We start from the raw sequence: 16832 nt of genomic DNA on the forward strand, positions 1-16832 counted from the left end.
CATATCCATCAACATTAAATATTTTAGGCTTTCTGGATTCACACACTCTCACTATCCTGCAAACATGAAACAAAGCAACCACCTCTCCAGTTCTGTGATGTGAATTCACTTTTCCCTGAAGGAAAAAAAAAAAAAAAAAAAAAGATGGGGGTGGAGGGTTAGTCACCCCACTTAAAAGAAATGTTACATCACTCCAGTCATCAGCATCAGGGCGTACACCTTTTAATCTGGCAGCTCTTTGATGGTGTAATGCAGATATGTGCCGAGGAGCTGTAACCAGTGGGCAGCTAAGTCATGACAAGATGATGGTCAGGAGAGAAAGCAGCACTTGGAAGGGCAGGAGGGGAACAGGAAGGGCTGTGGGCAGGGAACGAGGGAAGTCAGTTGAGCCAACCAGAGATGACTCTGCTGTCATCCCCCACCAGCACCTGGCCTGGGATCACTTCAGCTCTTTCCCCATAACCTGCAAATTTCTCCACTGCCAGATGTCAGCCAGTCCAGGAGCTGGAGGTCTGTAACTCTGGACAAGTACTGTGAGAATGATCTCTGGAAGGGGAAACAGAGTTGTTCTCCGTCCCAGAAGCACTCCCATGCTTCCCAAGGGAGTGGAGGAAGAGACAAAGTTAATTTTATCAGATTTTCTGAGTTTCTGTTTGCCTTCCACCATCAGCTCTCTTCAAGTCTTTATGGGAATACATGGGTGTAAGCTTATGTTGTAGGTTTCCAGATCTATGGCACTAGCCCAGAAAACAGGGTCTGGCTGTTTGACCCGTGTTGGACTAATCCACACAAGAGGCACCACACACCACATTGGCCCCACTGCTCAGGATTAACCAAAGTGTTGTGCAAGACTGTCTGGAAACTCAGTCTCCCAAAGAGAGAGCTGGGGGACTCCTGCCCTTCAGCCAAGTTTTTATTAGATTCTTCAAAATCAAATGTGCTTCTTTGTATGGCCTGGTAGGTGGACAGGATCCCTGAGTGGCTGAAATGGGCAGTGAATTATGAGATCTTTCTACCTTGTGCCACTCCTGAGTCCTGCCTAGTCACAGGGAAGCTATCTGTCAACGGTACTGAGCACAGCTGCAGTTTCAATGGACATAATGTTCCTGCCCTTGAGCACAACCCCCTTTACACACATCGTATCATTAAGCTTCTTCAGTGTGTGGCAAGATGGCAGGAGGAGCAGGTAAAGGCAGTGAGAGGCACCGTCTCTAGCAGGGTTAGTGGAGACGAGCAGGTGTGGGAGGGTAGGGTGGAGGACAAGCACAGATAAAGCTGGAAAGGACACTGAGCAGAAGTGTATAGGCCCTGGAATAGTATTTGATGTGCTGTGCGGAGTAACAGGCTGGATTATTTATGCCAGGTACTGCTTTTGTGAAACCCTTTACTGTTCTGATTTCCCTTCCAGCCCAGCAAGCCTGCAGATACTGGGTTGTGCTGGAGCAGACCACTGCCAGAGCTACAAGGCATGCCAGGATCTGGTCCAGCTCAGCCTGATTTTCAGCAGTTCTCACTTCTTTTTAGTAACATTCTCCTCCATTTTAAATTCAGGAAGTTCAGATGTACTACAATATAAAAGCACTTTTAGTCCTCATACAAATTCAACCCTAAGTTTACAGCAGTGTTTACAGGCAGCTCTACTCAACTCCAACATTTGAATCCTTTCCAAAAGTGATTTACGTTCAAGAATACTACAGCACTTTGCTTTAACGAATCTGTAGCTGAACTTGGCTGACACCTCCAGCTGTATGCTGAAGCTGTCTCAGCCTTGAGTTGAATCAGTGCCAGCGAGCAGCTACATTAAGTAATAGATATTTTAGAATTCCTGCATCATGTCATCATTTATGTCTTTTCTTACACTAAGTTGCCTCCAGTGCACCCTCCATAGTTACTATGTTCTTCTTTTCATGGTCTGGAGCCTCAAGGAACAAATAAATCAGATCTTCCAAGCTCCCTCCCGAAAACTCACTGGTCATTGTTTTCAGCTCAGCACTGATTCCTCTACTAATACTTGTGCAGAAAAGAGTAAAAGGAGACAGAAGCTTAATATGATGAAAGGATGTAAGCAGTGGGATTTCAGGATGTAAGCACTTTCCCAAAAGGGAAAGTGAATCCTGAAATAGTTTATATGGATAAAGGCTAGGTGGGAGTAGGAACTGAAACCGGGGAAGGAGGTTTGGAAGGAGATTGAATGGAGAGCAGGAAGTGTGGTATGGGTTGTAATGAAAGAAGAAAAGGGCCCAGAGAAAAAGGGGAACATCTCAGTGTTCAGATAGCCCCTCGACACTGCCTTCCAAACTCTCTACATTCCTCTGCTGTGAAGTCAGCAGTGAAACCCACTGACAAAGTGAATATCTCATCCTACATTTATGCCTCATCCGAGCAGGATTGATAATGGGTGTGATTCTGCTCGACAGAAACCTCATTTAAAACAAACAAACAAACAAAAACCCAACACAAAAACCAGCTAACAAACCAACCACTTGGCAATACATTGTAACAATGGTCCCAAGTCACACATTCCCATTGCAAGTATTCACCAAATTTAAGTTTCTCTCTTCAGCTTTAGATTGACTCTTTATCTTCTGTGTGGGAGTTACTTACATCAAATTCAGATGTTAATGCACTCCCATTCTAATGTGTTTCTTAGGTTATGTTTGTTTGTTTGTTTTATTTGCAACCTGTCAACAAATTAAATTGTCTAAGTTCAGGGCAGTAAAACCAAAATAGGGCTTTAAAAGTGCATTTTCCAGAGTCAAATTACTTGAGGTCATCAAACCACTCACAGAAATGATGCCTACTCGGATCTTGCTGAGATCCTCTGTTGAATTTTACTGAGGTTTGCTCAGGAGTGAGCATCATGACGACTCTGCTTGGCTAGAACAAGGAGACACAGCATGTTGGCTTCAGCTGGGAACAATAGCATCTTGCTCCAAGTGCTTTGCAAGAGGAGAAAATAGTTAAGATCCTTGCAAGAATATCTGGGAATTTCACAAGGACCAGACCAAAAGTACCGGTAGTCTGGATCTTGGCTTACATCTGCTTTTCGAATAGCCTTGGGATAGACTAATATCAATATCCTAGCTAGTAAAAGAAGGCTTATACGTTTGAGAGGAAATTCACTGAGGTAAAGGTAGCTGTCTCACGCTGGTCTGTGATGTACTGCAGCCTAGCGTGGAATGGCACAAACCCTGTATGGGTGGGGCTGCAGCATAACCCCCAAAATGGGCTCTGTGTTGATCTTTGCCACCCCCTCAGGGAGCCGGAAGGTGAATGCCCGCAGCAGGCTGGCAAAGAAAATAAAGAGCTCGGTCCTCACTAGACACTCCCCCAAACACACACGGTGCCCTGCAGAAGGAAGATGGGAAGGACAGTAAAAATCTAGGAATTTTTCAGTTTCATAATCACTTTGTTCATTCTTGTTATAAGGCGAGGGGTTCTTCTGTTCAAGGCCAGGATCATGAAAGCCACAGAACTAAAACTTTGTGAATTCTTTCTCAGAAAGATCCCATCCAATGTCATAGGTTAGGAGACACTAAATGAAAATCTCAATGAAAATCCCTCGGGTACCACCATCATTTCTTTCTTGACCTTGCTTGACCTGGCAGAAAATTATTTTCCTTTTATGGGAGATGTTGAGCTTCACGGTCATACACAAAAATCTGCCAGCTGTTTGCACATACTTTCTTAGTGAGTTAGAGTCAGCGGATCAAAATTACTTAGCAATAGCATTTGCCATTGAACAAAGGCTTAGTGACTTTACAGGCAAAGCAAGAGGCCTACTGTTAATTTCCAAGGGTTCCTTATTGGAACCAATGGCATGAGCAGAACAGAAAAAGCCATTTGCATTAAGGAACCACTTCTGGATGGACATCTAAGTAACTAGTCTGCTATATCAACAGAGAAACTAAACCAAAACCAACAGAGTAGGAACTTTACTGCTAAGTGTGATCTCTAAATGTTCATTGTTATCTTATTTCCTTCTTTTTCAACTGGATTTTCAGTTCTGTAAGCAAGAACTTAATCCTTTGTTTACCAGGATGCATTCTGCTTTTCTTTCAGCTTGTTCCTTTAAAAGGGATTGCAAGTAACTCCAGTACACACAAGACACATTGCTTGTCAGGGAAAAAAATTACATATAAAGAATACTACAGACAAAACCCGTGGATGACTGCAGCATGCAACAAGCCTGGGAGGTTCAGGAGTTTGAGTGGGATTCCCACTACTGTGTCCTAAGAACAGTTTGAGGTCAGACAGCACAGAAGCATCTCCCTTGGCAGAAACAAGCCAGTACTGTTCTTTAAAAGCAGGAAACAGCAGAGATAGATGATGTTATCTGAAGAAATACCTTAGTCTCACACTTCTGTATTCTTCATCTAATCTGCTGGGTCAGTTCAAACTGCCAGTGCATTTACCTGCTGAGAATGGTAAGAAGGCTTCTCGAGGTACAGAGTTTCCTTCTTTATCCAGAAAATGGCCAGGGTTGAACTGTCGAGGTGTCTCCAATTGCTCAGGGTCATACAGAACAGATGCTATATTTGGCATAATGATGGTGCCCTGCAAGGAAAAAACTGTTGATTCAGTTCCAACTACTAGTGTCTTACCCATCAGTTTCCACCTGGTGGATAAAACTAGTGCTTGTTGCCATTTCTTTGTAATGAACAGATATGATGTGGTTAGAAGGCCATTTTCCTAGAAAATTTGATTTGTGATCATGTTGTGAGTCGGTTCTCAGCCCTTCAGCTATGTCAGTGGGTCTTAATAGCATTAGTGATGTTGGTACAACTGCATTGTGACCACTTTTACTACTAATCTTAATAACACTTCTAGTAGGACTCTTTTGTTGATATGCAGGTCCCAGCGTTGGAAACTTCCTTTCAGGCTTAAGAGAGAGAAATGCATCCAGAAATAACTGCAATACTTCATTGACAACAACCTCTGAGCCCTGTTAGCAGTAGTACTTCAGGCTTTTTCTTTACTGGTTGTTCCCAGCAGACCAGTTCCTGTGCCTTAGCTACCTGCCTGTCAGAAGCAGACAGAATGGAGTGAAACCTTCACCACAAAATGAGTTAGGTGGGGCCAGTCCCAGATGCCGGTAACGGTGCTGGCCTTGCCCATCTCTCTTGCAGTAGAAGCAACCAATTCCTGTTTCTTGCTACTGTTTTACAGTGAGAACTGGCACCCAGCATAGCTTATGTCACTCTAAAAAATGCCTTACTGGCGTGTCTTAAGCAGCATTTGGGAGCAACTCCCTCACTGTCAGCTGTAGCTGACAGTCTCTCAGTTGTTACAGATTCAGGCAGGTCCCTTAGCTCGTGGAGTCAGTGGAACTATGAGCCATCCTCTCACAAGTCTTCCCCATCCCAGGAGTGCTGGCAGTGCCAAGTTGGGCATGGATGTCTTAACCAGTGTTTTGGCAAAACAGTTTCTCCTCTCAGTCCATCCCCAGCCAAGCAGAGCTGGTCTCTGCAGTTGTGCTGTGTTGATCAGCAGGGCAGGAGCTCAAGGCTTCTGAGGCAGGGGTCTTATCAGCTGTCTGAGCATCAGCACGCTGAGTAAGAGACTTATTTCATTCCTGGAGCCACAAATGGTAACCCTTCTGCAGGCACTGTGTTCCTCAGTTATACGGAGAATAGTTTATAGATGGAAAATGGGTTACAAAGCTGGAATAAAAGCCAAATATCTCTCTGCTGCAGAAAGAACAGAGGTTGGAAATATGTCTGTACCTTTTTGATGGGGAATCCTAGCAATATTGTGTCCCTCACACACGCTCTGGGCATGCCAACAAAGACAAAGTTGCTGAAGCGTTGGATCTCATGAACCACAGCATTTGTATAGGGCAATTTTTTCCGATCCTCATAGCAAATTACCTGGGAAGGACCCAAAACAGCATCCAGCTCCTTCTGCACTTTCTCTGTGGAGAAATAGTCACCATTTCAGATGGGAAAATGCATAAAATACTTAACTGGTCTCTTTTCTTAGAGCAACAGGAAAATGTTGCTCAGGAAAATTTCAACATAGTACATTAAGTCTATAACCTGTGATTTAATATGATTTAATGCCTGAGGTTTATATATGAAAATTAAAATAACCAGGAAAAAAAACCCCAACGGTGTGGTCCAGAATCATAAGCAAGGGCTATACTATACTTATTCCATCTCTGACCTTTATCTTACAGAATGCTTGCTGGGTGTAGGGCAGGTCACTCAGCTCCAGGTTTTGAAGGTGTTTAGGGATTGCTTAGTTTACCTCAAAATCTAAATCTCATTTGCAAATTGACGTAAATTCCTCAGATATTAACTGCCAGTGCAAGGGGTGACTTGAGCAGAGTTGGTCCGAGTATGGCAACACACTGTATGAACAAACAACACCTGAATCAGCCTAAAACTTAGGATGCAAATACGCACTCAATGACACAGCCTTTTCAGCCTCGTACTGAGACTGTGGGAATACAAGTATCTCCCTAGCTTTCAGTGCTTGAGCACAGCAGATGGAAGAGCCACCAGCCCCAGGTGTACCAAAGTCTTCCTTAAACCCTGGCCATATCCTTTCTCTTCCTGACATAGAGGTGGGTGAGGAAACTCGGCTGGGATTTACGAGGTATTCACATAACTGGTGTTAATTAGATAAGCAATCTCTTTTGCGATATTATCTCAGACAGGGACAGTTTGTGTGTACTGCCAGCAGCTCTTGACTGAAAACACCACTTCTACATATCAGGCAGCCAGAATCCTCCCTTAAACTTCTTTTTTCTGCTACTACAGTCTTTCCATCCCTTGCAGATGTTCCACATTCATATTTTGTTTTCTCCTAAGGTTTGTGTGCTGCTTTGTGAACAAACTGCAGCAAACATTACCAGTTATTTAAAGACTAGTTGCTAACACTATTGGCTGGTTACAAACAGAATATGTTCTACTGAAACTTTGAGGCCACCCCTCAGCAACCCGTATTCCACAGATGCCCACTGCCTAGCCTTGTGCATCAAACACTCAGCAAAGACTGTCACTGCATTCTTCAAGGAAGTACGTGGATTTGCACTGTGCAAATTATCTTGCATCTCTCTACCTGTTTCTTGACAAGAAAGACTCAGGAAGAGACAGCCATCTCTACCAGTACCATGGGCCTTCCTCAGGGCAACCTGCAGTCCTTCATAACCTGCCAAGATCTGTCCAGCTGGTTTGTCCGGTAAGGGCTCCAGTGGGTTGTTAGCAGTATTGGTGTGCTCAGCAAGGAGTGCTGTGTCAGGAGGGGAAGAGACCGTAGGCTGACTGTGTGGCAAACACAGCACAGTTGTGTTAGCACTCCTCATACCTGAACAATGTCTGGTGCGGTAGAGCTCTGATCTCTGTTCCTGCTGCCATCAGTCAGCCTGCAAACTCTCCACACAGAGCACCTCACGGACTTGTCACTGCAAAGAGCTAACTTTTGTCTCACCGCAAGTGCCTTCAGCCACCTGGCTTGGTCAGGTCATAGGATGGGCCTCTGATTTTTTCCTTTGCTGCCACTCTTTGTGTTTTCAGAGAGTGAGAGCCAGGCTCAGCTAGTGGCTTTTGTGTCTGCAACTCATTATATTCAGCCATCATTAACATTCGTAATACCCACAGCATTTCACAGCAAGAATCCCTCTCACCTTGGACGTCTGGATTCACTACCATATAGAGCAGTCCCCAGTACAATGTTGTGCTTGAGGTCTCTGATCCACTGAGGAAAAGATCATTTATAACATATACCAAATTGTCTTCATCATACTTGGGCTTGACCCCATCTTTAGACTATAGATGATGATAAAATGTTGAAGTTAAAGCATATAAGTTAGATCATCCTGTACACCTCCTGTGTGGAGTCCTTATTTCCACAGCTGGCATGTGCACAAAGAATATTCAAAATTACAGTTCTTGATGAGTACTAAGAGATTAATAGTTTCCCAAATAGATTTGGTAAGTCTGCATTGCTCTTTTTCATGAGGTGGAATATTCTTTCATTAAAAAAACCAGGTAATTTTATGCCTGCTGACTTACTCGCAAAAATTTCAAAACATAACACAAGTTTTGCAGTTAGCCTAAAGTGTACTTCTAAACAAGTGCCCCACAATGTCTCACTCAACAGGCCTTGGTCTCTCCAGTATTCTGTCAAATGGTGCTAGCAAATACCAAAGGAAAACCTATCTGAATAAAAGAGTCTCAACAGAACACCTTGAGAGTAATTTCTTCTCTCAGTTCAGGATAGATGTGAACCGGTGGGAGAGAGGTACCCAAGTCTTTCCTTCTTATAAGGAGGGAGTAAAATATAAAAAGTTAGAGAAAATACATTTGGCAAAACCATTTTAAAATAAACAGGTTGCAATAACTTGCACCCTGACACCAGAGAAAGCTGCATCTTTGCCTTTAAATTGCTTATTTTAGTAAATCTTGCCCATACTCATTCAGATATAGTGTACAAGCGGATGTATCAGCTCCTTCCAGAACCCATGAACCAACACTGTGAGAACATGGCAGCCTGACTAGCTGAAAGCTTATGACCAGAGGTAGAAGCTACATAAATTTCATCTCCCCTAGGAAAAAGATGCTTCTTTTAGTTTCCAAAAATATCCAAAAATGACTAAGTTCGAAGCAGAAACTCTGGTGCACTTAGCAGATCCTCTCTGGCTCATGAGTCGTTTCATGCTATGGAAAATAACAGCCTGGGCAGCAAAGAATTTTAACAGCTTATTATGGCATTGTTTGTGAAATTGTTTCCTAGGTTCTCCAAGCCAACCATGCCCCAAACTTTGGGGAAATCAGAGGTAACACAGGGACAATAGGGTTGGGACCTCCAAACACATCCCATTTAGGACCTACTGATGACAGCATCCATCTGCCAAGAGAGCGGACTGGTGTGATGCATAAAATACCTTTCCAAGGTTGATCAAATGATCAAGTAGGCTGGGATTGCTGAGGTTTAACTGCTGAAAGGGACTGGGCTGGAGGTGGAAGGACTATTCTCTTTTTGATGCTGCAGGAATGATACCAAGGGATTTCGGGATAGCCTGGGAATCCTTTAAAGAGTAAAGAGTCTTCTCAGACCAGGACCCACAAAGAGTTTTCAGTAAAGGGAAGATCCTCCACGAATGGTTCCTTCCCAAGGGAGGAACTACATAGCTGTGTGACACAAGGACAGCCAGTGTTAGGACACATGCTGAAACCCAAAGAAGCATGTCAGCTACTTCAGGGTAATTGTCTATGCACGTGTATTTAATCCCCTTGTAAACATGAGGTACCCTGATGTAGATGATGAGGTGGTCTACCAAAGTTATGTAACCTACAGGCATAAACTGTCTTGTATTTACAACAGGATTGAAGTATACACATGGGTATTTATGGAAAACAGATGATAGCTCATGAGTTCACACCCTAACATACTTGGCAGTAATTCTTTCATGTAACCAAAACATAAAACTGGATGCCTTTCTGGGAGGCATGAGTTAGTAAGCCCCAAGCTACTGTATTCACATTAAGAAGTCTGTGAAACGTAAGAAACTGTGATAGAAGGGGTCAAGCTGGATGATTTAATGGTCTATTTGACCTTATACTCCATAAATGTGTGATCAGGCAGAACTAACACTTACTTTCTCCATCTCAGCCAGGTAAAAGTCAGTGGAATCCTGTGGTTCATCTGGTATCCCTCTCTCCACATGTCTTCAGATCTTCTTCCTTGCAAAAAAATTCAGGACATCATAGCAAGATAACACTTTCTTATGAGGACCAGGAAGATGGCTCATCAGCCAGGGGAAGATTCCGTACAGCTGTGGGAATGACATACAAGAGGTAAGGTGAATTATCTGTCAGTCACAAATCTGGTTTTTTAGAAACACCAAAAGGCTGAATTGTCCTGTCTTGGAAATGTTGATACTGGAATAAACAAATAAGCATTTCTTTGAATAGATTTTTCCAATCACGTGGGAAAACTTTACTAGTAATTTTGGCACAGTTTTGGGGGTCAAGATAACACTGACAACACTCTGCTCATGCCAGTAAGTTTACTTGACTAATGCAGATCACTAGAAGACCTTACTCCTGCACAGTTGGAGACCCTAGCTCCCACAACTCAAAACATAAGGACATCCTTTCTGCATACTGTGTGGCTACTAAGATTAACAAGTCTGCAGCCTCAAGAAACTGGTGGAATTTGTGGAGTTCACAGAAGGAATGTGTAGACTGGGTAGCACTCTAAGTGCTAATTTAATTTTCTGTCAGAGTCCTTGTGACTCCTACATGACCAACAATTGTTCGAATGGCTAGAAGTATTACATCTTCAGTCTGCTGAGTGTATTTATACACACATTTGTCAGCACAAAGTATTGTCCTCTAGCTTGGATAGTTCTCTCTTCACAGCATCTGCCATTCTACCCTGCCAAGCAAACAGCATTTCTATCTGTATCTCCTCTGTTCTTTCAGACCTAACAAGCAAAGTCTCTCTAATTTTAAGTGATAGTTTGTAGGTCATCACATTAACACTTCTCTACATTTGTTTCACGCCAGACTCACAAAATAAGGTGTCCAAGACCCAAGAATAGGTCCCACAGATTATTACACACCAGAACGTACTTCTCTGTATCTAAAGGGAAAATAATGCTGAAAACACTCTAAGATTCTGTTTGCTTTTATTCATCCTGTTATCTGCTTGTTTACACCAGTCCCTTTCCTCTTAGCTTTTGCACTGAAATGTTCTAAGCTCATAGCAGATATTAATCTCATTAATTCCTAATGTCTCATAATTTAATTTTGTACTATTACAATTTGTTCTATTTTTATAACTCCAATCCACAGTGCTTATGAGCTCTTGCAGTAGGGTATCCTGAACCTCCTCTGTATTGTTAAGGTCTCCTGGCTTTGATCATCTACAGATTTAATCTATTTTTCTATTTTTTTACTATGGGAAGGTTGTATAGTGCTACCCTCATATGATAGACTTGTTCAAAAGGTTCACTACCACAACAGCATTTTAGTTTGCCTTTTTCTATAAAATTTAAATGTCAATGGAATTTGCTATGCCACCCACAGTCTCCACTACACCCAGCTTGTCCTTCTTTAAGGGTCTAAACCACAAAGTCTAATTCATGGGGAAAACTTCAAGTGCACTTCAAGACATTCAAGTGCAAAGCTGGCCTTCATGGTATGTTGTGGGAGGTACCTACCAAAAAATCTCTGACAGAACTTTAATTGTGAGACTGTCAGAGTATGTAAGTATTATTTTTGTAATGTGTGAATTGCAAGCTATAATGAAGTAATGGAAAGATTCATAATGAATATTTTATTATTTGTGAGGGAGGAAAAAAAAATTGTCAGCATACAATTTGCAGAGTAGTAAAAAGCAGAACAGTGAATTCAAAGACAACCATTTTTGGAGGAGAGAATAGAGGTGGGAGGAGCAGCACAGCAGAGTTCAAATTTATTAGAAACTCCAGTCTCAAATTAAGTTTAAAGGTTTCTGTTAACAGTCTCAGCAATGCTGAAAGACTTAAAGCCAGGAGTTAACAGAGAGATGTCCCCTAAACTTGCAAAGAAACGAGTGTTCTTAAAAATGGCCTCAAAACCAAGAAGGCAGTAATAAGGTCCCCAAGGACACCTCTTAGCTCCCAATTTGCATTTGTCAGTTGGTCTGTATTTAGTGAAGACCCATTTTTGTATCTGCACTTTCATTTTCTACCTATTTATTTCAGAAAAAAAAAATAGCATATTATTTACTCACCTGATGAACAAAGCTTCCTGCAAATCTTAATTCTCCGTGGCACTGATCAGTTCATGGAAGGTTTTGTCCTCATCAGAGAAGTGATATCCAAAAACCAGAGCACAAATTACATTTGAAATAGAATGGAAAAGAGGGAAAGAAGGATCCACAGGTCTTCCTGCAAACACAGTAACTGGTATTCACCCTCAATGTTTTCTTCAGGTGTTCCTTATACAGATAGGACAAGATGTTATTAGAGATTACATAAAGTGTTGTCTTTATCCAGCTGGGGCATGAATGGGGATAGAGATGTGGCATTAATATGTATTCATAAAAATGAAACATAGTCTTAGAGCAAAGGACACTGTTAAGCTGTTTCTAACAGCTCTAAAACAATTTCATAGCCCTTCCTGTGAAATAATGTTGTACAACTAAGATCCATTAGAGGATATCATATCAAATCTGCTGTCCTCAGTTGTGTGGAAGAAGACAAGTCAGGATGTGAGAAGGAAGAAATGTCACTGGAGATGAGCTAAGAGAAGACAGTGACAGACATGTTAAAAAATGTAAACAACCTCATGGCACCTAATGTCATAGAAATTTAGAGAAATTGCTAAGCTCTGCAATACTCTTTAGTTACCTATTGTAGGCAGACTGAGAATGGCTTGGCTGTGCAGTTCAGTGACATCTTATCATTGTACAATCATATCATAGACAAACGATAAGCCCATGGAGATGGAATCCCAGAAGTTCCCAACTTCATTAGGTTTATGAACAGTTTTTTAAGAAAGAAATTACCGCTTGTGATATTATGCTCTATCTGCTCTTTGGGCTTTGGTAAGTTTGAATATATCACCCAGGATGTACCCTGACCCTAGAAAGGGGTAGGTAAGTTTGCATGCTGAGGATATGGATCCAGGACTGAAAAGTGTCTGATTTCTTAGCAGATAGATACCTTTTAGGTTCACAAAGAACTCAACCAGGTGAGAGGCCTCGTCTTGCACTCGATACTCCAGGCCTTTTTTCCCCATTCCCAGACTGCATAGAGTCATTATACCAAAGCGTCTCTGCTGCTTCCAGGAGTGACCACTTGCCAATATAATACTTGAGGGTATTCCCTGGCATATTAATATTTGCCACAGACATGAACGATTAATTTAAAAATATATTATAAAATACATGGAGTAAATCAGGGAATTACCGTGATGCAAGCGTCTTTAGGTGAAATTATGAGTAACCAGAAATCATAGCCAAACATACCCAAACTATAACTAGGCCACATGTTCTTGATATTGATTGTAGTTAATCTTTGAAAAGAGCGATCTGAGGATTTGCTGACTGCTCCATTTCTTGATGTCTTAAAAAAAAATAAACAACTTTAAGAAGTTGTTTTTAGAAGATCTGCTTTAGCCATACTCAAGTAATCATGCTCAAGACAGGAATAACTGGATTAATTTCTACAGAGTGGTGTACAGGGCCAGGGTATGTTTATGGAGATATAGATCGATTAATGTAATGCTTGTAGGTTGAGGTGATGAAGGTGAAGTATAAGTGACATTTGGGCCCTGTTTCTCCTCTGGAAGGGAGACAACTCCACTGATTGTTAAATTGCACTAGTAGTTACGTGAAGAGCCCTGAACTACTGCTGTGATGAGGATGCTTTACCTACCTTTAAAAAAATCTGTATTTGCTTTGGTATAGCAAATACTGGGGAGGAAAAAGAAAAGACTGCAAACTGCTGAAATAAATACACTAAGGAGAAGTGGGTTTTCATGTGTCAGAAGCACTCTCACAATCAAAGGGTATTCACCAAACTTTTAAGAGTGGCTGCAAACACAGCAATGAGGCTTCCCAGGGAGAATGTTATAGGTCTCTTGCTCATGATGGAAGGTGTTTGGCAACCATGATATATACAGTTACCAAACATATAAACAAGCTTTGCATTCATGTAATGTACAGAAAAATCATGGGCAGCAAATTGGATTATGCTGTGAGGACGGCAAGATTGCTGAGTTCTGAGCTGGGATCACATATGTCCTGAACACAGCAAAAAAGGCCACCTAGAAACAACCTGATTTGGAGTGTCTCTCAAGCTTGGGAAAGGTCAGTACAAAAGGCATCATGGCAAACAGTAAGGTATTCTCAGGACCTAATGGAGGGCTTGGACAGTATTTGATGGAAGAGCATTCTGAACGGGAGGGTAGAGGGTCTAACAAGTCAGAGTAGTTTGCCAAGTCAGCATTCCTTGTGCACTGCTTATGGCAGGAAAATCTCACCTTTTCCTTTGTCCATTGCTCTAATGAAAGGTGGCGCCATCCGCCCAGAAGCATCTTCAGGGTGCATAGTCACGCCATCTTTCACTGCTTGATATCCATTCAGGGTGATCACTGGGGCCCACTCAAACCACGAAGTATATATGTTACCAAAGTTTTTGCCAGCTGTAAATGGAAAAGGTACCAGAAAAGAACAGATGAAACCCCATACATCTCAAACAGATGCTACACCTGCTATTCACTGGCCCAATGGCTAGTTTTGTGCTGAGAATATGATCCCCATTAATATAATTATAGCTAGAAGCAGAAAGAGGCTGTTGTTTTTCTGAGAACGAGGCTTTCAGCAGCCAGTTTTATTTCCCCGGGGGGAAGGTTTTTTTTTTATTTTCAAAGCACAGGCTGCAACAACACTGCAACAAGAAAACTTTGTATTTTACATTGCATCACATCCAACCCCAACATTTGTAGTTCATTAATTGAACAGCCACACTCTGCACCTCTCTGGCACTCTATGCCTCCAGCTAGCCATGCCTTTGCAAAACGAAACCAACTGATTAAACCTGATCTATCTTGTGTGCTCCAGGAGCGGAGGTGGAAACACGAACAAGTCAACAGCCATGAAGTGCCAGTGAGCTGCAGCTGAGTCCAGGGTTTCCTCACAGTATTGAGGAGGGCACTGACCATTGGAGACAGCAGAGGTATTCAAGCAGGGACAGGTGTATGACACAAGAAATGCAATCATTTGTGCAAAAAAGCTTTGTCCAAGAATGGGCCTTTGCTCCAACACACCCACAGTGACACAGAAGAGGTGGTAGACAGTGTCCAGAGTGCCACCTGAATTACATCCAACTGATCACACTAGTCACTCGCTTTTCCTTTTAATTCTTTAGATACTGGCTTTCCTCTCCCTGTTACAGCATCACTGCCTGAGTCTGCACTGCACTCAATGATCTATGCTTGAGACAGCATGCACAGATCTGAATTAGAGATCATCTACAAACCATTAGAAGAATTACTGCCAGGTAGAGGGAGGGACTGAGGTGGCCTGGGGAGGAGCAGCTGTCTCTAAAAACAAGTGGCAAAAAAATAGTTTTAAGGAGGTGTTGGAAGATGGGGCGTGTATGCCCTTTCCGTATTACAAGCATACATACCCATGCACCATATTACCCACTTTGTAATCAAATTAGATAATGCCAGTGCATCAGAATTTTAAAAACTAACACATATGGACTTATCAGCAATGGAGAAGCATCTTTTCAATTATCGTAATTCTCCGACTTTAATAACAAGTCAGAAACCGTGTCCCCAGGTTTATTTGATTCATAAGGACGTTAAGTTTCTCATGAAGATGACATATTCAACAGCAGAAGGTGACCTGCATGTAGGAATCAAGTTGTTCTTTGTATGTCCACACCTTGTCTGTAACTTTCTAAGACTTAAAGACTTGACTTTGCTATTAACATATCAGTTTTCTTTAAGCTGTGACTAAAATCAACCAATTAAGAACATCTGAAAAGAAATACCTCCATCAGAAGATCCCGATGAAACTGAAAGTTCAGATGCACCAAGTTTCCAAGCAAAGGGAGAGGAGTTGGTCCAGGAGGGAATTGCTTGCATGCCTTTCGCAGTTTGAAAAATTCAACAATTAACAAAAAAATGATCAGGACTACAAAAGCTTGCCTTATTGGCAGCATTTCAGAGCTAATTTATCAGCTTGTCTCTATCAAAAGGAAGGTACTGGAGGTTGGAAAAGGTGATCTTCCTCCTTGTTCCACCAGTTCTCTCTACAGACTGAGTTCTGTAAAGCCTCGGTTCCTTTCCCTCCCTCTGTCCTTCCCTCTTTTCTTTATCACTGCCTGCCTTTCTCCTGCACCCCATAAATTTCCTGTACTGAGATACATCAAGCTGATCCCTGACCAAAAGCATACCTGGCTGGTTACAGCAAGCCACAGTATGAAAATATGGAATCGCCTGTACTCAAGGTATTTGTCCTGAAGCTTGTGTTAGGGAACTGCTGGTGTGCATTGGGAAATCTAGATTGGAATGACACCAAATGAGAGCCTGTGTTGACCACTGGATGTGAGATGAGTGAAACTCAGTTTCATCCGCCTTGGGAACGTTAAAACCATACATAGTTGTTTATCTCGGAATCACTGAATTCAGATTATGAGTTTTACGTGTCAGTTACAACAGGTTAGATTTTTCAGGTGCTTTAGTCACAAACAGTATTTAATTTATTTTTAAATGTGGTTGTAAATTCAGATTTGCCTGCCAGTACACACAGTTCACACCGGCAAAACCAACAGCAGTTGCAGACTAAGCATGCAATTGGAAGACAAAATTATTACATGTAATTTCTGAAAAATTGGCCTTGAGTGTTCAGTCAAACTTTTTTCCCAGTAAATGGAAAAAATAAGTTTCATCAAGTGAGGATTAATGACATGGAGATAATGCTTAAAAACTCACATTATAATTAAATAATAATGATTAAAAAAAGAGAATATTAAAATCTGTTACATTTTTAAAAGATTTAAATATAAAAATCCAATTGTAATTATTTAATATTTTTTTAGTATGTAACCTGATTGAAGGTTTCATTTTCCCTGGTTTATTTTCTACATTTTTATCGATTTCAGAATCCTGGCTATTATTACTAGTTATCAATAAGTTTAGAGGACATATCAAAGGTCTGTCCTCCGATAATGAAGGGATTCACACCTAGTTTGAAATACAGATGGGGGAAAGCACTGTGTGTCAATCACCAGAGGATCTTATCTTGCAAAAAGAAAGTGTCTTCACTAAAAATGAAGTACAAGTCCAAACAAGAAATTGCCCTGCCCTCCAATGCCTACA

General features: G+C 41.7%; 1 protein-coding gene across 1 annotated transcript; it reads right to left on the reverse strand.

Moving 5' to 3' along the window:
• Positions 1–3169: 3169 nt before the first annotated feature.
• Positions 3170–15673, reverse strand: LOC126039384 (cytochrome P450 2J6-like). The gene is given in 10 exon segments (XM_049802464.1): positions 3170–3348; positions 4416–4557; positions 5727–5914; positions 7631–7772; positions 9605–9781; positions 11728–11756; positions 11759–11884; positions 12662–12810; positions 13970–14144; positions 15487–15673. Coding segments are annotated over 10 exon segments (1494 nt in total).
• Between the last annotated feature and the right edge of the window lie 1159 nt (positions 15674–16832).

This window comes from Accipiter gentilis, chromosome 6, assembly GCF_929443795.1.
Source record: "Accipiter gentilis chromosome 6, bAccGen1.1, whole genome shotgun sequence".
Classification (NCBI taxonomy): Eukaryota; Metazoa; Chordata; class Aves; order Accipitriformes; family Accipitridae; genus Astur; species Astur gentilis.